The following is a 25,236-nucleotide window of genomic DNA, read 5'->3' on the forward strand; positions in this document are numbered from 1 at the left end:
TGACATCTCAGAAATAATTCTTTTTACCTCTAACTCGCATCCCGTGAACTTTTCTCTCTGGCTGCACATTCAACGCGTGTGACACCGCTGAAAACGGGATTTCGGGTGCATTGACACTAATTCTGGCTTCAGCGCGAGCTCGCAATACCTGAGACGATTGCCCTCGCGCACTGTGCCGTCGCAGGCTGCCGAGCCGGCCTCGACTCCGGCGACCGCCGAGTCGGCCACATTCCGCGTGGAGCGGCTGCTGGAGCCACCCACCAACGACCGCACCGCCGTCACCACCGAGCTGCCCATCGCGGCCGACTCGCCCGTGCTGTGGCCACGGGCCAGCAGGGACGGGTCCATCGACTGCCTGGAATGTTCGTGTTTACCGAAAGAGCTACCGGCGGCTTGCTCCGGCCGTAGTCGGATGAACTCAAGAACGCAGCGGCTTCTCCCCGTCCAAGGACCCCCTTCCAGCCAAAGGCGTCGGCCGATTTTCATGACACTGCTAGCGTTGCAGAGCAGGGAGTGGTAGATCAAAGGGGAAGATTTTTTTTCCCTCTATGGTCGGGGATAGACCCCACCTCACCATTGTGGCGCCTCTCCCTGCTTTGTCACACTAGCAGGGTCACGAGAATCGGCCGACGCCATTGGCTGGAAGGGGGTTCCTTGACGGGGAAAACTGCCTTCTTGAGTTGTATCCGACTGTAGATCTTTCGATGGTCGACCGTGGCTGTCGATCGCTTAGTCTGACAGACAATAATGGTTGCTCTTTGAAGGCGTGGTGGTTAACGGGGTTTTAATCCCCGAGAGACTAGCCCCTGCACATCGTTTAACCCTTTCGGCCTGAGAGTTTGTAGCTAGTATACTTAGTAATGAATAGGTTCGTCGTGATAAAGACGCCACTGTTGGGCGGTGGGTTACACGGACTTGGCCTGGATGCATGCTGACTTCATCGCATATTCTCGTGTGCCCCGCGCCGTCATCCACCTGCACACACGTACAGCCATTTTCAAAATGCCTGGACTGCAGCCGCGGCGTGGGAATTCATTCGCGCGTGTTTGTGTGACAGCTGCGCCGTGATGCCGGCCTCTCCTGCAAGGCTGGCTCATCGCGCTGTCGCCGTTATGCAGCCGCTGCGGTCGCTTTCTGTTGCTGCCCATTGCATATGCACGTACGTGATTGCGGCAGGGGTTTCGAGTTTCAGCACTTCTCCTACGGATGGGGTTCCGAATGCCGTCACTCCTTTCCGGACTTTGGGCGAACTCGCCGTACTAGCCGAGGAGGCATCGGCTTTCGCACCTGGCGCCAACGGATTCGATCCGTAGATTGTGTTGACGCGGCGTTGATGATCTCCGGTGATTTGTTTTTTTCCACGGTTTCGTCAACACGTCCAGCCTTTATTAAGCGTGAAATTGTTTTACCTTTGTATTCCCGGCAAGTCCAGGCGAACATGATCCGGGAACTGCGGTTAACCATGAGGTCAGAAATTAAGCCGAACTTGTGCGAAAACACGCCGAACATTTCAGATCGAATGGCATCCCCCTTACAAAGGTTTCTTTAGACAGTCTATAGACAAATTCTAGAGAATAGTCTATAGGGAATACAAATCCTATAGACACTCTATAGACAATCTATAGATTGATGGCCGTACACATTTAATAGACTTTAATCTTTTGTCACTCTATAGACTGTGAATGACAAAGAAATATCTATGGGAAGTCTATATTCTGTCTATATACCATTTTTATAAGGGCCAGTAGAAAGCAGCTTTGTTAGTCGATACGTTGGCCACTGGGCCATCGCGGCATTTTTTTTTCTTCAAACATAGTATTTATTGCAGGCCGCGGAGCAACTCTTCCTCCGTGTTGCAGGCCTTTATGGGATGCAGTAAGAGGCTGCATACAGAGACTAATTACAAAGCAGCCCTTAAGTAGCTACGTAGCATTGACGTAACAAAAGAACAAATAAATACGCCTAACTTAAGCAACTGAAAAGAGGCCGGGGGAAGGAAACATGACACATCAGCGTTGCATATCAGTCCGGTTGTTACCGGATTTGGTCAAAAATGTTCTTCAGCGGGAGCACCGTCCGATTGAAATGTGTTTTAGGAGCAACAACAGGGTCGGCATTTGGATTAAACGTGCACGTTTTCCACAAGCTGTCCATGCACTCCAAGGAGAAATATCTTATCGTACAGTTCATGATCATGTTGAATGGCAGTAAGGTATGTTAGGCTATGGGGATATAAAACGTATTATTTCTTTGGGTTCGTATTTAACACTTCCCAAAGCAAAATGCGTCTTTACGGTTGATAAAGCAGTGCTCGATCTTTTCTGGTACATCACACACACAGCAGTTAACAGTTCACAAAAAAAAATTGTCCCGTGTAGCCAGGTTTTGACGGGTAATGCCTCGGTGTGTATAGTTTATTGCCGTAAGTCCTGCGTTACTGGGATTAATGCTGGAAATTTCTGCTTCGGTGCGCGATGGTCCGCTTTTCTATAGATTTTATATAGAGTAGAGTACGATCGGTATTGGTATTCATGCTGTTTCCGCTTCCGCTGTGTCGCTTTCTATTCTTTTGTCTTGAGGGGCGTGGTGTGTGAACGCGAATGCGCAAAGTGCCGATTTTGCCTTGCTCTAAAACCTTTATCGGCCATCGCGGCCGGCTCTCGTGCGGCGTGATTTATTGATGATTGATTGAAAATTGATCATCATCGTCTCTCATCTATTCATGTCGCGCCGCGAAAAATTAGTTTTCAGAAAAAGACATGCGTATGTGTAACTGCTTGATACTTCTGGGAGGACACCTAAACCGCGCCATGAAAGAAGGTTTGGTTTGGTTTATGGGGGTTTAACGTCCCAAAGCTACTCAGGCTATGAGGGACGCCGTAGTGGAGGGCTCCGGAAATTTCGACCACCTGGGGTTCTTAAACGTGCGCTGACATCGCACAGTACACGGGTCTCTAGAATTTCGCCTCCATCGAAATTCGACCGCCGCGGCCGGGATATGAAAGAAGGGAAGCACACGTCTTGAATAAAGGGAGATGGAGCCAGCACGCGCTGCTTGGCCGAGGCCGAAATTCCTCAGAACGTTGGGACTTTCGCTGCGTGTAGTGCGCTCAGAGCACACTACGGGACACTATATACGCCGTTTCATACACCGGGAGCAACGCTGTCAACGATATAGCGCTCTTGTTTGTGCTGCCTATACATCCGCGATCAAATGGTAGTGAGCTCCTTGTGGTGAGCGATAAGCAATAAATTCTTTGCCCTGTATGTCTATTACATGACACATTTGGTTTATGGTGTGGTCTATGGGGGTTTGATGTCCCAAGGCGACTCAGGCTATGAGGGACGCCGTAGTGGAGGGCTCCGGAAATTTCGACCACCTGGCGATCTTTAACGTGCACTGACATCGCACAGTACACGGGCCTGTAGAATTTCGATCACCTCCATCGAAATGCGACCAATGCGGCCGGGATCCGGACGGGCATCTTTCGGGTCAGCAGTCGAGCGCCATATCCACTGAGCCACCGCGATGGGCATGACGCAGTCGTCACGAGCTTGATTAACCGCGCGCTGTTAGCGCTGACGACACGCTGCGCTTTGTCGTGTCTTGGACCGCTCGGCCCCAAAGCAAGCGCAGAATAACACGCCTCTCTTAATTTTTTCCCTGCGGACTAATTCCGTACCTTTCACAGCGTCGCACCTGGTGTATGAAACGTGCATTGCGCACGAGGCGACGGAAGCTGACAGCACTTTGCAGCTAAGGCTGATGGCGGAGGCTTTTCAATATAGGGGTGCAGCTAGCTACCACCATCTATGAGGCACCGATTAATGACATGCATTTCTTGCTTTACATGTGCCTTGACGACGAGATTGGCTTGCCAATTTTTTGCCAGTTTCATGCATGCGAAGCCTGTCCCGTGTACCCGGAGGTGCTAAACATACACTTCGAGGTGTTACAGCTCACTGGAAACGGGAAACAGCGCGAAGGCTTTAAAGAAAGCCTCGCATCGGTTCGGCAGAAATCGGCGAAGCACTTCCGGGATATATTCAGCTTCCTTGTGGCATTTCGTTTTGTAACACGCGTCAGGAAATCGGAAAAACGTGTGCGCCGCCATGATATGCCGACGCTTCCTGCCTGCGTTGGGAGGTAAAAAAAAATGGCACATTGGGGGAATATTGGGCCCTGATAACGGCTCTTCCAACCTTGCAGACGAGCGACTAAAGAAACTGATTTTGAAAAAAATTTATCGTGTGCACCGCAGTGATGGCCTGTATTAGTTTGAACATGCACCTCGAAAGTGGGAGGTGCGGGGTTCGATCCTACAGTGCCGCTGGGCACCCACCGGTGACGCTATGGGTGCAAGCGCTGGCCTTGTGTTCGGCTTTTTTGGGGTGAAGTTGCTTGGGAAATGGGGTCTGTTAAGCCACCTTTGTTAGACGAAGAAAAAAAAAACTTGTGCCATGGCGCTCTTTGGCCACAGATGCCCTTGCGCCATAAAAATGCTTGATCCTCACCGTAATTTTATGATCTAACCTCCGATTTACGGCTTGTATTGTATATGTATAAACATAAACTACCGGTGCGTCGTGCACGAAAGCCGCTTTTGCACCTATTTCATGCGGCTATGCGTACGGGCAGTGGGCAGTTGCCCACCCCCCACCCCCCCCCCCAATCTCCTAATTAATGCACTTAGCGCGCAGGCTGGAGGCAGATTGTATTAGTCGACTACTCCGTTTTGTGTAACTCTCGTGGCACGTATGTGTTCCTATATGTAGATGTCTGTCCCTAAAGTTGGAACTGAGCCCGCATAATTGTTCTGGCAAGATGGTGACTGTCGGCGAGAAACACTTGCTTGGCATGAATGAGCTGATGCTTATTAAGTCTGTTCGATTTCGCTAGGCGAAAATGAAAGGGGAACAGTTATCTGTCTCACCGGTTGCCCTGCGCCGTTGTGAAACCGGACGACGCGCGCAGCAACCGCGTCACGGTGACGTAAAACGTTTGCGGCGACAGTAACCGGTTTCCTTGTGTGCGTAATCAGAACGTGGGTGGGCTGCGAAAATTCCGGCCTGTCCAACAGGTTATGAATGCGACCAGCTCTAAATTTTCGGTGTGAATTTCGATGTAACTGAGGTAATTTACATTTCGTTGTGGATTTTAGTTGATAGGATAGAGGGCGACATGTACCATCTCACCTGATGTCCGCGCGGTCTCATAACATTGGTGCGGGAACGGCTTTCGGAGGCTGCTGATATCGTTTAGTTTCCAATACGTTATGCGAGCCTGTGCGACCGCCTTGTGCACTATAAAAAAAAAAAAAACGCGCGCGCTAAATTTTAACGCGGCAGCGTTGCCGTTGTCATGTCGAGTAAATCTGTATTGGTCTAGAGGGTCGTGACGTCACAACCACATGGCCTCGCGCGTGTAATTCAAATACATCCACAACGATCACACAGGGCAACGATGATGACATGGCTACGCAATTCCGCGTTGGTGTATACAGCATAAATAAAATAGAACGAAAATAAAGAAGAAAAAACGCACATAATAAAAGAACAGTGGTCGTGTTTGCGAAGTGATATGCAGAGAGGACCCTAGGCCATCGGGGGTACCCATTAACGCTATCGCGTCACGCCCTTAAGGCGGAGCTTAAGTGTACCGCCTCAGTTGTTAATTCCTTGCGCAGGGCGGACGCAGGGTGCTGCGGGGTCGATATTTCTCTCCGCTGTTGGTTTTCGGCCCGATAAATCAATCCGTTGGTCGGTGCAAAAACAGGCCCACGGTGTGCTTCGAGTCGCCGACTGCGTGGTCTTTGGTCTTTTTATTTGGAATTGCATACGGGCTGGATAGCGATCTCTTCTTCCCTTCTTTCACCTCCCTCGGTAAAACCTGCATACGCGACGGAGCGTGGCGGCCGGATAGCTTTTTCTTTCCTCTTGACTGCCAAATATGCCTGTATGAAGATTTTGCTGCTGCTGCTGCTGCCGCCGCGGCTGATTGCATAGCGAGGCTCGCACTTTGTTCGTATAAATAGTTAGAAGGGCGTCGTTTTTATGGTTACGCGTCGCGCGTCTAGTTTTTGACGTCGCCCCGCGCGTAGGCGTCTTTTTCTCTCGCCGTAGGAGGGGAAGCTCGTCTACAGCGTCTAGTAGCGTGTTAGCCGCTTCGTATGCAGCCGGCCTTGAACCACCCGTTTCAGAGGGTGTCGCTCTAACTGAGCTAGGTGATCAATGCCCCTTTATGGTTATTGGTCAATTAACGTCGAGCTCTATAGAGGGTGTTTCGCCTAAGACTTTACGCAATTCTTTTAAGATGGGCTTTTTGAGTTAGAAGAGAGCTTTTTTCGCCATAGTGTTATCGGCCGTGCAGCACATCACAGTACAGCGAAGTGCTGACTAGCAGGCTGGTTAACTAATATCGAATAGTTAGCTATTACCGTTGGGCTGCTTAATTACTGAGAGGCGTGTAGCCTTACGTACTTAATATCTATATACGTTTTCAGAATTTCGAAGACGCAGTTACCGTCGGCACTGTGGCCCCACAAATTTTGCCTACATCGCTTTTTTTGTGTGTGTTAATCGTCTTTTCGGAAAGCCCATATACGCTGTTCCGCGTATAAACGTTTTCATTTACTGCTGGTATCGTATCGTCCTGTGCTGGTCACCAGACGTGGCGTACGTAGTACTTATGCTTCCCAGCCTCTGCTCAGTCTGGCGTTCACATATCACAATAACGTTAATAATAATAAATAATAATTGGTTTTTGGGGAAAGGAAATGGCGCAGTATCTGTCTCATATCGGCGGACACCTGAACCGCGCCGTAAGGGAAGGGATAAAGGAGGGAGTGAAAGTAGAAAGGAAGAAGAGGTGCCGTAGTGGAGGGCTCCGGAATAATTTCGACCACCTGGGAATCTTTAACGTTCCCCATCTTCTTTTTCTCTGTATATACACAGATGGGGCGGCGATGGTCCCCCAGGAGCTTCCTGCGCAGCGGCACTACCTGGTCATCGTGAACCCCAAGAGCGGCCCCGGCCGCAGCCTCGAGATCTTCCTCCACAGGGTGCGCCCCATCCTGGCCGAGGCCGACATCTCGCACCTGCTGCTGGTCACCGGTGAGAGGACAGGCCGTGTGGGTTAGGCGGGAACAGGCAGATTGCCGCCGCGGTGCCTCGGTGGTTTATGGCGCTCGGCTGCTGACACGAAAGACGCGGGTTCGATCCCGGCCGCCGCTGTCGCATTTCGATGGGGAGGCGAAATTCTAGAGGCCCGTGTGCTGTGCGATGTCAGTGCACGTTAAAGAACCCCAGGTGGTCGAAATTTCCGGAGCCCTCCACTACGGCGTCCCTCATAACCTGAGTCGCCTTGGGACATCAAACCCCCATAGGCCACACCATAAACCAAATGTGTCACGTAATACACACACGGCCCATGAACCAAAAAACAGGTTTACATTTGGCGGGACCTGTGCAGGTATAGAAAATATGAAGAGGAACCCTTAGTTTGCGATCAAGAATCATTCATTTCTGCTTTTTACGCAGAGACCTGAAGATGGAATTAATTGGATTGCGCGTCTAGAGGCAAACATAAAAAAAAATTGGTTCTAAGTGGTACTTGGACAGTAGTAGTTGACATCAAGCTATTCAGCTGTTCCTTTTTGTATTGCTTGGACTTGCACCTACACGAATGTCAGCTACACAAACACGCAACAAGAGAGACAGGGAGACCATCCGGGGCCAAGCTTTGTTTCCATGGTCATGACGAAGGTGACCGCATTGCGCCCCCTTTTTTCGCAGAGCGCCAGAACCACGCGCGGGACTTTATTAAGGGCCTCAACCTGAAGCAGTGGAGCGGCATCCTCATCATCTCTGGCGACGGGCTGCTGTACGAGGTGCGTCTTCTCCTTCAGCCTTTTCCTTACGCTCGTGTTGAAGTTCGGTGCGCTGTACGCTTCCCCTACTTGACCGAGGGCAGCCTTCGATGTTAGCTAAACGTTGCCAAGGTCTCGGTTGGCAGCGGTTGTAGCTCAGGCATTGTTTTTAAGACTGGTATAGGAGGTAAGTGCTTGGCCCGGGCTGCCGTCCCCGCTCGCCCACTGACGGCATCGGCCCACTGACGTCATCGGGGTAGGGGACGCGCGGTGAGGTGTGTCGCCCTAATCGGTTGCGAGCTACTGCGAGCAGCGATTAAAAAAAATTCTAAATTATGGGGTCCACGTCATAGCCTTCAAATTTGACTCAAATGCCCACAAAAACAAGCTCTATATACTGACAGGTTGTTGCACTAGAATATCCCCATCGAAATCATTTCAGGGTCCCTTTAACGCGCGTGCCAGATGCACAAATGAGCGGATGGTGGAAGCACTGGTGGTAGAGCTAAACAGAAGCGATACCTTTAGGCTTCCTGATGTCGGCTGTGAGCGATGGGGTCGTTATCCACTGGTAGCCTTTTCTTTGTTGCTCTCGGCGGGAAAGGTTGAAAGTAAAATATAAGAAGCTGTACACCCGGATTAGCGCTTTGCCATTCGCAGCGGCGTTTACGTGCACTTTTTTCAGTGCGACTTATTTTTTAAATGCGGCCCCACGAGGCCGCAATGCGTCGTCCCATTCGCCCATTTCCTGGAGGGAATTAAGTGACTTCAGCTCGTGGAGCCTTGGGGCTGAGTGGCCAGTTCCGCGACTGACTCCTAGTGAGGACGCGGGTTTCCCCTTCTCTCACAGCCTTTGTGTAGTGCTGCCCACTTTTTATTTTTCACCGTCTCGGGTCCTAGAATACGTTTTGGTGATCCTCGCCAAAACTCTCGGTGAAATTTTTCCAAACGATAAATAAGAAATGTACCGGTCACCCTTGGCGATAAGAATAAAATAATGGTTGCTTGCTTTGGATTCGTGCAGTCACTGCATTCTGGCGTGGGAGGTGTAGGTCCCATGTCATTGGTGGTACCTGCCGGGGTATGCGACTCCCCGAGACCCTCCTGACTTCAAGCATTTGGTGGAGAGCATATGGCAGTTCCTCTCAGATCATGAATGGCAGTTTACCAATATCCCTCAAGAGAAAAGTGTTCCAACAGCTGTATCTTACCGGTGCTCGCCTATGGACCAGAAACGTGGAGGCTAACGAAAAAGGTTCTGGTTAACTTATATAAGGACAACGCAGCGAGCCATGGAAAGGAAAATGATAGTGCAAAAAACGGGCTTGGCCAGGGCATGTAATTCGAAGGCAAGATAACTGCTGGCCCTGAGGGGTACGGAGTGGATTCCAAGAGAAAGTAAGCGTAGCAGGGCCGGCGAAAGTTAGGTGGGCGGGTGAGAAAGTGAGAGAGAGTAATTTAACGAAGGGAAAGATGGAGAGGTCGGCCGGCGGTAATGTGACTGTCACCGTGGCCTGCTACTTCTCTCTGGGAAATGGAAATTAAGAGGAGAATGAGGGTGCTAATGGAGCGTGTTATGCCATAATATACAATGAGTTGCTTGGGTTGGTCTGGATAACTGAGGGGACCACGCACACACTGGGTGGCCTTTGCAGGGCAGGTAATTGGAGAGACATGGGAGAGGTTTTTGCCCTGCAGCGGGTGCAGTCAGGCTGATGGTGATGATGATGCTTCTATCCTTTGCTGATTGTCCTTGGGGGTTTTACACCGGCCTTGCTGCGGCGCAAGCAGTTTCTAAGCGTCGTGCCTCCCCTTTTTTGGGCGCGCAGGTGTACAATGGTCTCATGGAGCGGCCCGACTGGGAGCTGGCCGTCAAGATCCCCATCGGCATCATCCCCGGAGGATCGGGCAACGGCCTCGCCCGCACCATCAGCCACGCCGCCGGGTGAGCGAGGCCGCAATCCTATCGGACAGTTCGGGATTACAGTATACGGTGTGTGGCACTGCCGGAATGTGACTTGCCTGTATGGGTTCATTATTTTTTTGCTGCTGTGCGCTTTGCGAAGCGTGCGGGATCTGGGGAGATGTCAAACAAGGAGAAGAGCACTGCTGCGCAGCGTGTGCGATGGGCCGCGCAGTTGTAAGTGCGGCACAAGAATGACAGCATGGGACGTCCAGCGCCGTTGGCGGGCCGTGAAGTCTGGTGGCGCCGGTATGCTCCTACGCCTGTCAAATTGAGCTCTGAAACAAGTGACAAAAACTGACACTCGTGTGACGGTTCAATCATTTCCAGCTTCTTGCCCTTTTAGCGCGCTTCAATAAGCCCGGAATCCGTTGAGGCAATGCATTTGGACCCGCCGCGGTGGCTCACTGGTTGGGCCGCTTGTCTATAGTGATCCGGAGTACCCGGGTTCGAACCCGACCTCGGCGGCCGTCTTTCTATGGAGGCGAAACGCAAAAGGTGCTGTGTGCTGTGCGATGTCGGCGCACGATAAAGATCCCCGGGTGGTCGGAATTATTCCGGAGCCCTCCTCTGGAACTCTTCTCTGTGGCACCTCTTTCTTCATTTCTGCTCTGAGTCCCTCCTTTATCCCTTCCCTTAGGGTGTGTTTCAGGTTGCTGCCGAGATGCGAGATAGATACTGCACCATTTCCATTCCCCAACAACCAGTTTTCAATTTTCAGTGCAGTTGCCCTTGCATTGGCATGGGCAATGCCTCAAGGGCAAAAGTGGTTGCCTGTAAATATTGAAGCGAAAGCTTCACTATGCTAGGTAAAGCCGATTTCGCCATGCGTTGCTGGTTGACTTTCAAGTGAGCCAGAGGTCGAGTGTGGCCATAGGCCTTGCCACGTGTGGTCCACCATGGTGTTGCAACACTTGAACTTTGACGTCTGACCTTTAGATTTGTCTGTAGAAGGCGGTAAAACAGGCTGCACCGTACATTGGCTGACCAACCTGTCGGGATAAACCATTTATTTAACTGCCACGTGCCAGGGTGGCAGGGTAGGTGTGCTGCCTATCCAGTGTGCGGAACAAACGCACTCAACGTTATAGACGCCAAGCCGCGTCTACTTGCCCGATACACCACATCTTTCGCTCTCTGACCAGGTTCAGCAGCAGTTAATCCGCAGCTAATTTTTTTGCTTGCATGTTTTATCCTTTCCAGAAGACTCCACAAAGGACTATTTTGGCCTGCAGCAGTTTTGGCCCTGACACTGAGGCCAACTCCGTCCAAATTTTGTTTGCAGTAAAAATTGATTCTATGACTCTTTCTGGTTATGTTTATATTTGTCCAGTTGCAAGAGACTTATTAAATTGCTGAGAAAATCAGATTTGAAGATGGGACATTCTTCTGCCACCATTCGATTCCAACTCATGACGTCAAAACCAAATGCTAGACTACGTAATGAGTGAAGGAATTGTATTGATTGTTTTCAAAAGAATAACTTCATATACTCCCTGTTGTTTACAAGCAAGCCTCACAAACTTTGTTGTACTATCTTTTTTTACAGCGAGAGCTGTTAGGCGCCTGTGAATTTTTCCCCTTCTCATCTCTCCTCGGGTTCCGTCGCAGTGAGCCGTACGTGAATGACCCGATCCTAGCGTCGACGCTGGGCATTGCCAAGGGTCGCGTGGCACCACTGGACCTGATGAAGGTGGAAACTCCGGCGGGACCTCTCTATTCCTTCCTGACCGTCGGCTGGGGCATCATGGCTGACATCGACATCGAGTCCGAGAAGCTGCGTGCCATCGGCGAGATTCGGTTCACCCTGTGGGCTTTCTGGAGGGTCTTCAGTGAGCAAACCCCTTTCATGTAGTCCTCCGTTGGCCGCTTCATACCGCACTTGTCTGCAAAGCATTAATCTGTAGTGTTATTGCTTAAAATCTGCCAGATCACTTTCAGTGGCATACAGATAACTTTGTGCACCTTTGGAACAGTACGATGGCAGTTGCACCCCTTTTCGTGCTTTGCAGTTCATGGCCGTTGTGTGGCATAGGGCTTCATTACAAGAATACAGGGAGGAAGCTTGACGGGATAGTCTGCTGTAATGTCATCAATATGGCACTTGGGGCACCATGTAACAATTATGGGAAGCATCTAGGTGTAAATAGAGTTGGCTTCTATTGTATGCATTGCTTCAAGTGCACTATGGTTTTAGGTGGGTCGGTTAGAACAAATAGGACATTTTGATAAACAACCCTGACGTAACCTTTGCATTTCTAACCGGATGTTTAAGTTTATCCTCTTTGCACTATTTTTGTAGGTGAAGTTTTGAAGGGGACTAATCCTTTAGAAACCGAAACAGCTGCAGCCATGTTTGCTGGCACTGGCATAACGATTCATGCACAGAGAAGTGCACATTGCTTAATAGTTCACTGCCATTTGGTAAAGCAGTAAATTAATGTGGTGAACAGATAGTGTAGGTGTCTTATACCACCCAGAGTGTTTGATGCACATAGCACTCCTAATGCCAGCTGCCTGGAAAGCACCCTTACCACAAGCTCTGGTGGCATTGTGTGTGCAGCTTTAACTTCAGCACAGTGCGAAATTTTGTGTATGTTAGCAAATTTTTCCCAGCTTCTAAATTGTACTTTTTGTATGGGAAATGAAATGACACAAAATTAGTCAAGTACATGTCGACCAAGAGGTGGGCGCGCATTGTTTTTCAGTCACCTTTGCATGGAATAGCACTTGACAGCACAACTTTCGGACAAAAAAACTAACTGTGGATGGAACGTTGTGGTACTTCCAAGGGGGCCTCTTTGAGTTCCGACGCTTGCGTGCGGTGTCAAAAACGAGATTGTAAGTGGCCGCATACTGCATGACTGCCAATGTTAGCACGCATGCTCTCTACATGCGCATCGCGCAGACCTGCGGACGTACCACGGCCGGATATCGTACCTGCCGGCCACTGACAGGCTGGGCAAGAACAGCAACGGCATGATCCCACGGCTGGTGCCCACGCCACGCAATGGCACGTCCTCCGGCGCGCCTCCGCCCCGACATCAGTCATCGGGCGTGGACCTCACTGGGCTCTGCAGCACACAGAACGGAAGCACCAGGCTGCTCCAGAGGTAGGGAGCCTATAGGATAGGTCTTTTATACGTCCAGCGAAATGCGCTGAGGAGTTGAGAAGCTCGCTGCTTGTGGCATTGTATTTGAGTTTTACTCAGCAGGCACATGCAGAGGCTTGTAGTCATAATTCCATTGGCCACCGTGGTGGCTCAGTGGTTATGGCGTTTGGCTGCTGACTCGAAAGAGGCGGTTTCGATCCAGGCCGCGGCGGTCGAATTTCGATGGAGGTGAAATTCTAGAGGCCCATGTACTGAGCGATGTCAGTGCACGTTAAAGAACCCCAGGTGGTCTAAATTTACTACGGCGTCCCTCATAGCCTTAGTCGCTTTGGGACGTTAAACCCCCATAAACCATAAACCATCTCCTCACCCCTGAGCAATGGAAGGGTATCAACGCAGTGTGATCCGCAACCTCTTCCCAAAGGCTCCAACACTTAATGTGCAGGTGGCCCAGAGGGGTTAGGTGTGGGCGCATTACCTGCCGCTGCACATGCTCTAGCCAGTCCCTTGCAAGCAGATCACGGTGGCGGAAAGCACCTCCTAAACTCCTTAATGTGTCTGTACAGTGGTGGTGGCGTCAGGGTATCCCTACTTGTGTTCCGGAGAGGAGGGGGCTATATTTATTGCACACATTGTTCCACAAAAGTTGAAAAAAAAAGAACACAAATTGGGTGACAAGAGCATGGTGTATTCATTTTCCAGCCATAATTGAACGTAGGGACTAGACGTTTTTAAGGTACTGTCGTGAGCAAAAGTGGTATACTCCGCTCGGCGCGTGGCAGAGCGAGCGAAAACTGCATCGCAATGCCATCTACAGGCGACGTCTGTGGTCGACAGGCGATCAGGAACCCTTCCTAATCTGCAGGCTTGTCGCCTGACTCTCTCGGTTGCAACGCCCTGCAACACGCCGAAATGCTGAGCATCGCTGCTGTAGGAGCGATCCAGGGATCTTCCGCTTTGTTTTCTTTTTGTTTTCGCTGCGCTTTCGGTAGATATGTGCTGGCGCACCGCTCCATGACTGCACAGAACTTTTGCGCCCTGGATCGCTCCTACAGCGGCGATGCTCAGCATTTCGGCATGCTGCAGGGCGTTGCAACCAAGAGAGTCAGGCGACAAGCCTGCAGATTAGGAAGGGTTCCTGATCGCCTGTCTCGACCACAGACGTCACCTGTAGATGGCATTGCGATGCAGTTTTCGCTCGCTTTGCCACGCGCCGAGCGGAGTATACCACTTTTGCTCACGACAGTACCTGTTAGTGAACAAAATCAACTCTTCCTCAATGAGTGAAAAAAGCTCCTGCCCAATTTTCAGGGCCGTGCCCATCTGTTTTTGTGTGGGTCTTCAAATGCTGTATGTTTGCTGGTCATAATAAGAAACAATATGGAAGTGACGGGTTTAACAAATCCAATATTTTTTTTTCTTGTTTATTAAAATTGTATTGTTGCATACCTTATAGCCTCCTTTGCAGCGCTTCCATGTTTGTGCGAGACCTGCCTGCCTTGCTTTGAACACTGTTGAAGTGTTCATTCAACATCACAGCAACCATTTCAAACGCACAAAAGCCTATGAGTAGGATGTCGTTAGCATGGGTAGCGCTTGGTACAGTGATGGCAATAAGGCATCAATTCGGTACCTGTGTTTTGGCTTATCGCTTCGAAAGTGTACTTTTAGTTCTCTAGCTTGAGAGCTCCCATTCGCTGATTTCGCCATTGCTTATCTCTCTATAGCTACACTATGCCCACTGTGGCAGGTCGTAGTTTAATTGATTGATTGCGAGAGGTTGGGTCACACAAGCTCCATGGGTGGCAGCATATGCCATCGCAGGGCAGTAGTTCATCGCTTAACTGTTGCACCACTGGGCCAGGAGTGGTATGGGAACTACCAGCGATGTATGAATACAAAATAGAGAATGACCAATTCAGCATATATGGTCATCAACCCATTATCGCTATCCAAACAACTTCCATCCGTGAACAATAGATCTGAACCCGACAACCGAAGTGCTAGGGCACCTGGTTTGCATGTGGCATAACCCGGCAAATCGGTCATTTTTTTTCGCATATTTTCTCTCTTTTTTCCTCTGCAGGTCTGAAAGTGCGCCAGAGGGCCACACGGGCGAGTATGTGACGCCTCCTGAGGGAGCCAACGGCGGCAGCTTCGAGCATGCCACAGTGTGTGCTGTCCCGGGGCCAGCCGATCAGGTCACGGGCGAAGAATTGCCACCCGAGCTGGAGCTGGTAGCAGACTCCACTGTCGAACGTGCGCCGGGGCCCAAGCAGCAGGTACTGCATAGAATAGACAAGACCTTTTTTCCTAAATAAAGATGTACACTTTACCTGAGCACGTTTCATTACAGCTGGAAAGTGATGGTAAGGCCTGCTAAGTTACAAGGGCACTTAGGGCTGCCGTAGCCAATTTTTGCCTTTAGTGGAAATTGATTATTGGGCCCCTTGGGACAGTGTTGATGTTTGGTCAGCAGCAAAAGACTGACTTATCGTTGAAAAAAATGAATTTAAAGCTGGAACATTTGTTTTTCCCACCGCACAATAAAAACTCATGGTGTAAAGACAGAAAAGCACTCCATGATCTCCATTTGGAAGGTAAAGGCAGTGTAGCCGAACTTTAGGGGTGTAAGGAAAAAGTGTCCTGACATCTTCGCAGTCTGCTTGTGAAAATGGCCAGTGGCCGCAATACTATTGTTTCATCTTTTGACCTTTTCTGGCTGCTAAAAGTGACAGTAGCTTTCTTGTGGTTAGAACTTTGTAATCTGTTGATACAGGCCAACTTGAATTTTTTCTCACTCTCCCTTTAAGGTACGCTTTTGGTTACGTTCATGCTTTTTAGGCGTGCCAAAAATATTGCTCATGGACGACGGACAGAATAGTATCGTCTCAAATATCGTCTCTTTCATATTCTCTACCTCAATATAACACCAAATAGCAATACCTGTAAGGTATAGCAATAACTTTCTAGCGTTGTGTTATCTTCTCTCCTTTCGTCCTTGTTATTTAGCGCTACTGCTATGTCCTCTCAATACCTTAAGAGCAGTCGCTGAATCACGTTGCACAGTGGTAGCAGTCCGGTCACTTTTTTAGGTGATTTTTCCAGAAAAGTAAAGGCACACACATTATAATGGAATTTGCTTTAAAGCGAAATGCACTTCCAGCCTACAACTTCCATGTTACAACTCCTGCCGGGCGCCACTGTGTGGCTGTTGTGTTGCTCTATTCGCATGCGAACAGCCGTTTCACATGGTGGTGTCTATGAATTAAAGCGCATGTCCAAACGTTCGTGCCTCCTCCACCAACAGGAGCCCGTGCTCTCGCCGCCGGATGGCTTCCCAGCGCTCACAGACCCGGTGCCAGATGACTGGACGGTAGAGGAAGGACGCTTCATTATCTGCTACTCGAGCATGGTCAGCCACCTGGGCACCAACCTGTTCATCGCGCCAGAGTCTCGCCTGGACGACGGCATCGCCTGGCTCCTGCTCATCCGCGGCGATGCGTCGCGCATCCAGGTGCTCAGCTACTTCAAGGCACAGGAGGCCGGAGAGCACGTGGACCTTCCTTTCGTGCGCCTGATCCCCGTGCGCGCATTCCGCCTGGAGACCTTCACCGACAGCACCATCACCGTCGACGGTGAGGTCGTCAAGACCAAGGTGAGACTGCCGGAGAACACTCTTGTGCTGTTCAGGCAGTAGTTGGCTGCTGTTCTTTTAACTTCCCGTCGTGTCTCTAGCGGTCCTTGGTCCTTTTGACTAAATAGCCAAGTATAGCATTTCTTCTGCCTGCAGATTTCTCTTGATGTGGAAAATGAAATGTACCATTATTTTGCAAATGTTTTACTGAGATATTGTGGAAGCGTGATCATTAAAAAAACATCATTTTCATCGCATTTTGTGCAAATACTTGGAAGCCTTTGGATATGAAGATGCTGCGCTATGCCTCAGACATTCATTAGGCAGTGGCCTTTCCTCGTTATTCGTGAAGACCAAAATTGTGCTTACTTTTCCCTGCTTGTATTATTGTGATGCCTATGGATCTGTGGACAGGTCCTTTATATTTGGCGTAAACCTACGATATTTATTCACGTAATTTGCACAATTTTTTTAAATGGGGTGTGCAAATCAGGGGGAGATTTTGCAAACACACCCTAAAAGCTCTACAAAGTCCATTGCACGTCACACATTCCATATATTGTTGCCTATATGTCGACACCCCTTCTCGCACCCCTCACTGGTAAAAAAAAAAAAGTTGACTCCAAATATAAGTCAACACATACCCAGCCCGCCCTCCGCCCTGCCACGCCTCACGTTATGCAGGTTCTCTCAGGATAGAATGATGGCAAATGTGCAAATAAAAACAATAATTGCACAACAATACAATCACAAAGCCAGCATTCAAATGAAGATAAAAAGTGATGAAACGGCGCCCTCGCATGTGGCGCAGTTGACTAGCGGCAAACAGAAGAGCAATTGATTTGGTAGTTTGATTGTGGTGTGTACCGGCAGGATAAATGGTGTGCAGTTAGTTTTTTTTTTTTTATGAGAACCAATTTAGTACAAAGGAACTGACTTTTTTTTTTATTTGAGGAGCTCCCTATGTTTCTTGCTAGTAATGGGCAAGGGCACAGGCTCTGTGTTATTCACAGCTGGGATGAAAGTAGGCTAGACTCGGCATATAGGCCAGCACCACATACATATATATGAACCTCCAATTTTTAATTATTGTTTCTCTAAAAAAGAGTCCGCTTGCACTCGGCAGTATGCGGTATATTGTGCATTATGACCTTTGGATTCCTAAGAGAAGGATGTACTGCGATGTGGTCATTGCTGCCGTTATTTCTTTCCATTATATCATTGTTATCTCCTTTACGGCTATTTAGCTGGTGCCGACTCCTTTCCACTTGGGGGAGGCGCTGTTATCAAGGTTATTGAAGCATGTTGGTTCCCATGTCCTAATCTTGCACTCTCAACCCCCCCCCCCCCTCCCCCCCAAAAAAACTGGTCATGCTCGCAGCTCGCATGCATCAGGTATGAATGACTTCACTTTGGCTTGGCCTCAACAGTGACACCTTCCTTAGAGCAGTATGGCTGGCTTTGCCTCGCCACTCGCACCTTTTGCTTGGTTTAAAGTATGGGTTCGCAAAATATGAGAGTGAATATGGTATTTGTGAATGACATGGCTGATTCAAAAGCACCCCTGCAAGTCATATGTCTGGGAAATGTAGCCTCAGGGAGAATTGCATGATCTGCTCTTGTTTAGGTTCACTGTCTGAGCAAGTACCATATTTACTGGCTTATAACCCGCACCCCTAACTTTGAACTGCACGAAAAAAAGAAACCTCGCGTATAACCCGCACGTTTACCTGAAAAAAAAAAAAATTAGCGCCAGAAAGATACAACTGCACACTCGGTGATAATTTTGTTTTCAGAACATTTTTTCAAATGACCACCACCACGTCACTGGTTATCAGATTCCGAATTGTTGCCACTCTTACTGCTGCCATCCGAGACTTCATCGCCACTCTCAAAGACATAGCGTCCTTGGAACCATCCAAGCTGTTACTGATGGCACATTTTTTAAGAGCTTTTATGCACCAAGTTGGCTGGTATCGCCTTCCACACATCCACAATCCACTGGCACAGCAATGGAATATCGAGCTTTCGCACGTGTCCGTCGGTGTGAGGGTGTAACTTATGGCTCCTAAACAAAGTACTCAAACAGGCAAACCCCCACATTTTGAACGCGTTTTTTTTTTTTCAAATTTTGGTGCGGGTTATACGCGAGCAAATATGAAACAGTGCCTGACACTAGGCTCAACACGCTGGCTGAAGAAAACATGGTCAATTGCATGGGGAAGAATATGCAGACTATGAATGTCGATTTGGCTATGCCTTTCGTTGGCCTCTCATTGGCTTGACAAGCATCGATGACAGTGGGGATCGCGTACTACATGCGGGAGGCCGCCGCACGTTGCCGTGAAGCCCACACCTCCACCCCCTCCCCCACCCCCCACCCAAAAAAAAGATCAAAATTCAGATAACTTGCACCCCCCTGTTAAACTGGTTTTATCAAATTTTGGTGCGGGTTATATGCGAGCAAATACGGTAAGTTAGACTGCTGTGTCTGCAGCTTAGTGCTGCTGTATTGCAGGGTAAAATACAGACATAAGTACCAGTGCTCTCGAAATCTTCCCCATGCTTGTTAACAAGGTGAATTGTGCAGGACCAGACTTGTCACAGTTAACGTAATGTGAGCTCATGAGAAAGAAGATGCACTTTCATGTATAAAAACTGCTGTGTCCTGATGAAGCAACCACTTACAGTGGAGGTATATATTTTTGTCTTTTCTGGATTCCAGATTCTACAAGCTCGAGTGCTACCTTCTCTGGGACGGATCTTGACCTTCTAGGATTCTACAAGACTTCCACTAGGCACTTTATTAAGAGAAGGCACAGGCCCGTGTTAATTCCAGGGGAACGATTTATCTGGCAATATGTGCAGTATCTGTATTTTAAGCCGAAAATTTTCGAAGTATCATGTGGAATATATTCGTTTTAATGCGCCAGCTGCCAATATGACTGCCTTTAGTGCATTCCCAGTGTCGGTAGGCATGTCAGCGTGACAAGTTTGCACGAAAGTAATCTTACACGTGACTGTCACACAGGACTCCAAGTCAACCCCTGTCATGTCAGTAGGCTTGGAGAGAATTTGTGGGTTATACTGAAGAGCCTACATGCATAGCTGATTTGGGGCTGACAACGATGCAAGAGAAGGAAATGGACTCTTGTGTGTTGGTGCGTGTGCAACAATCTTCATTCCATTAGCTGGGATCAAAAACAGACTTGATCCCTCTGATCATGAGCCCATACGCGATGTATGATGTTTGACGTGGTGTGCCACCTTGGTACACAATATGTACATTCATATATATAGTCTCTAAATAGCATTTTTCCTAATATTTTCCTCTTTGTAGTTCCACTTCTGAGTCTGTCATTTGTCTCAGAGCCACTATTTTCTTTTTTGTGTGTGTGTAGCAAGAACCTCCAACTTTGTGACTGTGATGTGGTTTTATTCCAACAATCCTTCAAGTCTTCCAATCCATGTACTGGCTTTTGTGCTCAGGTTTCTTCACAGGATCCCGATTGCCATCCTAACGACCCTGGTAGGCTTGTTGTTACGTAGTAAGCAACTAAATTCAGTGTCACTGAGAAGGTGCCAGATTGAATTATGTGGCTGCTTGGTTCCCATATTGCATCTCACTGATTCAACCTTGTTTAGATTGTTCTATGGTTTGTCAAATGAGAGCTGATTGTGTTTGTTGCATCAGTAGGGCTTATAAAAACCTTCAGCACTTGCTGTATGCAGTGCTGTTTACGACTGCTATAGTACAGCAGGCATACAAATGCTTCTGGCATTGCAATGGATGGAATTTACAATGTTGCGAAGCTGCCTTGTGTAGATATGCAGCTGACATTTGCTCCTGTTTTTGGTGCTGATGAAGCTGATTGTAGGGGGCAGACTATATAACTGAAGTGGATAATGACACCTGAAGAATTTTCTTGTGAATGTAGAGACCAAATCCTTTCTTGCAGCTCAGAGACATCAATTTCGTGCATTTTTTGAGCTGCTTGTGCGAGGCATGGTTTTTGGTGCTGCAGTATTTGTAGGAGATGTCGTGTTTAATTGTGCGCATAGGTCATTACTAAACAGCGCCAAAATATAGAGGGAAGACTGAGAAGAAGACATGAGACACACATAGGTGCATTAACAATTGGTAGCTTATTCTTGTCACACAGCATAAATAACAGTAGCCAAATGATAGCAGTGCCATCATGCACAGCGCAAAAAAAAAAACGCACTAAAGTACCATTTTTTTCATTTATGCACCACACACAAAGTATGGGAGCCCCCGTTCTAAGTGAAAACTTGTTGAAACAGGGCTTAGCAGACAAATGTATTGCAGGACTTCAGATTTCTTGGTGACTATTTAGCAATTTTAGATTATGGCATTTCAGGATGTGGTAAACCAGTCACCATTAGTATTGCCAGTGTTTAAAACAGTATTTTCTACATTAATCCTGACTCGTTAACCTCCAACCGATAATTTTTTAAGGTTTTTTTTAGAGTGACCGCAGTGATGCCCAAGTGGTTGAGCATCCGCCTCGCATGCGGGAGGTGTGGGGTTCGATCCCCAGTGCCTCCGGGTACCCACCGGTGATACAATGGGCACAATTAAGCTTTCCCCGTGTCTCGTGCTCGGCTTATTTAGGGTGAAATGATTGGAAAATGTGTCTTTGACCCTACCTTGAGTAGAAGAAAAAAAACTTTGTGTCATTGCGCTCTTTGGCCACAGATGCTCTTGCGCCATAAAAATCCATAATCATCATTAAGGTTTTTAGATTTAAGTGTAAGTTCATTGCTCATACTGTCAGGTTTGCTGGAGGTTCAAGCGAAGAGCTAACAAACCTATCCTTTACTTCAATTCATCCCACTCAAAAGTTAACGCATGACACGCTTAACAAGTCGTGTATGCATTGATTGCAAAGGAGTTTTCACCATCGGGTCAGTCGTCACCTGAATGAGGTGCGTCATCCTCACCATGTGATGGCATTTGTTGCAGAAAAAAATGCTGAGAAAGCTCAAGAAACCCAACAACATTGAGCATCTGCCTCGCAAGGTGCGGGGTTCGTTCCCCTGCACCTTAAGGTGCCCACTGGTGACACAATGGGTTCAAACTTTCTCTTGCCTAAAGTGTGGCTTCTGTAGGGGTGAAGTGCTTGGGAAATGCGTCTTTGAACCCACCATGAGAAAAAGAATAACCTTGTGCCGTGGCGTTCTTTGGCCACAGACTCCCTTGTGCCATAGAAATTCATCGTCATTGTCAAGAAACCCAGCATATAGACCAGGTTCAAGCAGCAACTTCTAGAACAAGACTTGTAGCCATTCCATGTATTCGCGCCATATCCCACAGTCTGAGAAATGTGGACGAAAGGACTTGCGTCAGGATTTCATGTTCCGCTCTGAGACATCTGGGAAAGATGCGTGCAAAGGTGAACAGAGAACATCGAAAAAACAAGCAGGTTTGTCGTAAGAAACACGGCCAGAAGCATGCCAGTTGTGTTAAGAAAGCAGTGTACTATTTCGTTCCTCTGTCATGTGGTGCTACATACGTTGGACAAACTGGCAGATGCTTATACGGCAATATTACAGTATGAGCATCAATACAAGACTGAAAATCGGCTTTCGGGCTACATGGGCTGGCGCGGTGCCTCAGTCGTTATGGCGCTCAGCTGCTGATACGAAAGATGCGGGTTCGATCCCGGCTGCGGCGGTTGAATTTCGATGGAGGCGAAATTCCAGAGGCCAGTGCTCTGTCCGATGTCAGTGCACGTTAAGAACCCCGAAGGGTTGAAATTTCCGCCATCCTTCATAGCCTAGTCACTTTGGGGCGTTAAAATCCAATCAAATCCTTTGGTCCTCATGAGTGCTCACTTTGAGGCTCCTGAGTGTGTCCCAGACTTCGACGAGACCTCTGGACAAGTTTATCACTTGGCTGCAGTTATTTATTCTGTGCAACAAGAATAAATTTTCAGTTGTTAGTGTGCCTATGTGTGTCTTGAATCGTCTTCTCCATCAGCAGTCTATATTTTGGTGCAGTTTAATAGAAATGTCTAACCAGCTCACCCACCAATACGTGCTTGTGCATAGATGGCACCACGCAAGGTACAACAGCTACCTCGAACTACATTGTTTATTTTGAGTACTCCCTTTCCCAATGTGCTTTGAGTGAGCAACAAATTACGAACAAATGGCTCCTTTTAAACATTGGCACATCAATTATTTGCAAGTACGTGTGCAGAATCCTTGGGCTTTGGTGCATGCACAGTGGTCTGGACTGTTGTCGGGGCAGAGAGTATTTTAATGTAAGATATTTTTGCAAAGTGAGTACATGCCTAATGGCAGCTGTGCATAGCCAAGCCATGGGGAAACCACTGGTAACCAAGAATGTTTTTAACCGCGCACATGTATATAGAAGCGCCAGCCATCTCCTCCCGAATACAAAGGTGCCTTTTTGATGAGTGGTCTCCATTCTTCCGGCATGAACTGTCATGAGCAGCTGTATACATCAACTATAAATAAACTGAATGAAATATGCAATGCATTGTGTTGTCCATGGCTGCCAAGAATGTGCAACATTGAGAGAATACATGTCGCAAGGTAAAAAGAATTTGTGCATGTGTGCAAGCCTTTGTGAACACTTTGCTTCTGAACTTTGTAACAGAAGTCTGTTGGCACCTCTGGCACTTCAGTGCTCTGATAAAGTGAGGTGGAAACTTGTTTACTGCCTAATGAGTGTATGTATGTGTACGTACAAGCAGTTCTTTGTTTCACCTAACGGTGGTGCAGCAGATATAAGCAGTGGATGTCTGAGATTTGATTTGCTAAAGTAAAATTGCAATTCTTATAGACATGGTGTGTAATTTATGTGCTGTCATGAAAATGTATTTGCTCGGCGAGCATGATGCTAGAACTCTGAACGTGGAGTTGAAATAAATGACTGTGTATCCACGTTTCTTCGAAACCAGTATTAAATGTGTGAACTGAATTTAGAGCTGGCCCACTGCATTGGCTGCCATTCAACCCTTTGCCATAAATCATTTTCAAAAGGTGGCCCCTGAAATGCCTCTCCATCGATCACCGAGAATACCTTGGGTGGCTTACGAGCAGTGCAGTCCAGGCTGTCTTTGCAGGGTGTCACCTCCTGGAGTGTATGAAATCTGCAATAGATATGTCTTCTACAGCATGAAGTTTGTGACTGATTTGACGTATTCTGCTCGTATGTGCACCTACTGCCAGGGCCTCTTGGATTACTGGGCCACAGACTGCACGCTGTTCGGACTGTGGTTGTTCGCTTTCGCTTCTCGAGAAGGGCACACAAAGTCAATGGGGGGGAATAAGCCTCGGTGTGGAGGCTCATTTCGAATGATGGCTGAAGCTCTGACCTCCCCTTTGCATAGAATTGGGGTGGGGGGGGGGGCGCTGCATGCAAGTGTGCCCTCCCTCAGATTCGTCCGAGCATTGAGTCATACAAGCAGCAGCATGTGTAGCATGGGGAAGTTGAGAGAATGAGGAGGCTTCTTTATTTGCACAGAATGGGTCAGCAGAATCAGATGTTCATAAAGCAGTGTTGTAATTACAGTCTGCAAGCAATCAAAGGACATGCCACCACTACATATTAATGTTTCATTTAACTTCAAGGCTCTGCTTTCTTGGCATCGAGTCAATCTGTTACTGAGATGGCGATGTTAATGGAAGGCCTCCTTTGACAGGCACTTGCTGAACGGTCGCAATGCGTATTCTGCTCTATGAAAGTTAGGCATGCAATTATATTGTCAAGAACGTATAATACTTCATTTAACACTGCAGACGATTGCAACTGAATGCGACAGGTGTTATCTAAATTGCCCCATTTTCTTCCTTTCTACCGGAAACTTTCAAACTGATTTGGTACACACGGTTAGAAAGAATTGGAGCTCGCAAAAATATCGGTTTCAAAATGTTTCGTTTCGAATCTTGAAAAGGTCGGCACCTGACATGTTCTGCTGTGCCTAGCGTGCCATTCACATTAGTTTTGAATATCCCCTCCGCATTTCGGTATGAGCATACAAGGTCCGTATAATATAATTCCTTTCCGAAACGATTCCTTTTTTTAATTTCCCGCCTTTCGTTATTAGGTGAAGTCATGCCACGCCCTAGGCTTCTACCAATAAAGAGCAAACGCAGGGTGAGGCGCCAATTCTGCCGCAGATTCAATTCTGATTGTAAAAGACTAGTTGCATACACTTTGCATGAAACCATTCTCATAATTTCGCCTCTTTAAAGCTAAGATACTTCAAAACAAACAAAATGAAAACACGAACCTATGCGTGAAAAGCTTTGATGTTCGGGAGTGATGTGTTTAGAAATAAAAATTCGGAAGAGACAATTAAGCTCCGCCTATGACGCGATAGCGTTGATGGGCGAAGTCCGTATGGGGAAGTGGCCATTCTCTACGTACATTCATTTCATTTTATTTCCTTAAAGGCCCCATGACTGGGGTATTACATAAGGGGTGGGGACTAATAATAAAAAGAATTCTTACAATGGCACATAATTTTTTGCATTTTCAGTTAACTTGGATGAACAGGTGATGGTGTCAATGTCACCTGGAAGGCCGTTCGTCTGCAGCTGTGCGGGGAGGAGGAGGAGGAGGATAAACTATTTTCACCGACCAAGGTAGCAGTTAGT

At 48.0% G+C, this 25,236-nt stretch overlaps 1 protein-coding gene across 5 annotated transcripts in view; it reads left to right on the forward strand.

The window, feature by feature from the left end:
- LOC144101906 (sphingosine kinase 1-like) overlaps positions 1-23,106 on the forward strand; it is a 115,160-nt gene extending 92,054 nt beyond the window's left edge. For 4 of the 5 annotated variants that reach the window (XM_077635125.1, XM_077635126.1, XM_077635127.1 and 1 more), the window contains 9 exons: positions 185-362; positions 6,955-7,113; positions 7,795-7,889; positions 9,698-9,813; positions 11,443-11,663; positions 12,740-12,944; positions 15,031-15,226; positions 16,255-16,602; positions 19,307-23,106. In XM_077635125.1, the coding sequence (XP_077491251.1) occupies positions 185-362; positions 6,955-7,113; positions 7,795-7,889; positions 9,698-9,813; positions 11,443-11,663; positions 12,740-12,944; positions 15,031-15,226; positions 16,255-16,602; positions 19,307-19,357 (1,569 nt within the window). In that variant the 3' untranslated portion in view covers positions 19,358-23,106. The remainder of the gene's footprint in view (positions 1-184; positions 363-6,954; positions 7,114-7,794; positions 7,890-9,697; positions 9,814-11,442; positions 11,664-12,739; positions 12,945-15,030; positions 15,227-16,254; positions 16,603-19,306) is intronic. The other variant, XM_077635129.1, reaches the window with a different exon arrangement.
- The last annotated feature ends 2,130 nt before the right edge of the window (positions 23,107-25,236 follow it).

The sequence above is a fragment of the Amblyomma americanum genome, chromosome 8 (genome assembly GCF_052857255.1).
Source record: "Amblyomma americanum isolate KBUSLIRL-KWMA chromosome 8, ASM5285725v1, whole genome shotgun sequence".
In the NCBI taxonomy this organism is placed as follows: Eukaryota; Metazoa; Arthropoda; class Arachnida; order Ixodida; family Ixodidae; genus Amblyomma; species Amblyomma americanum.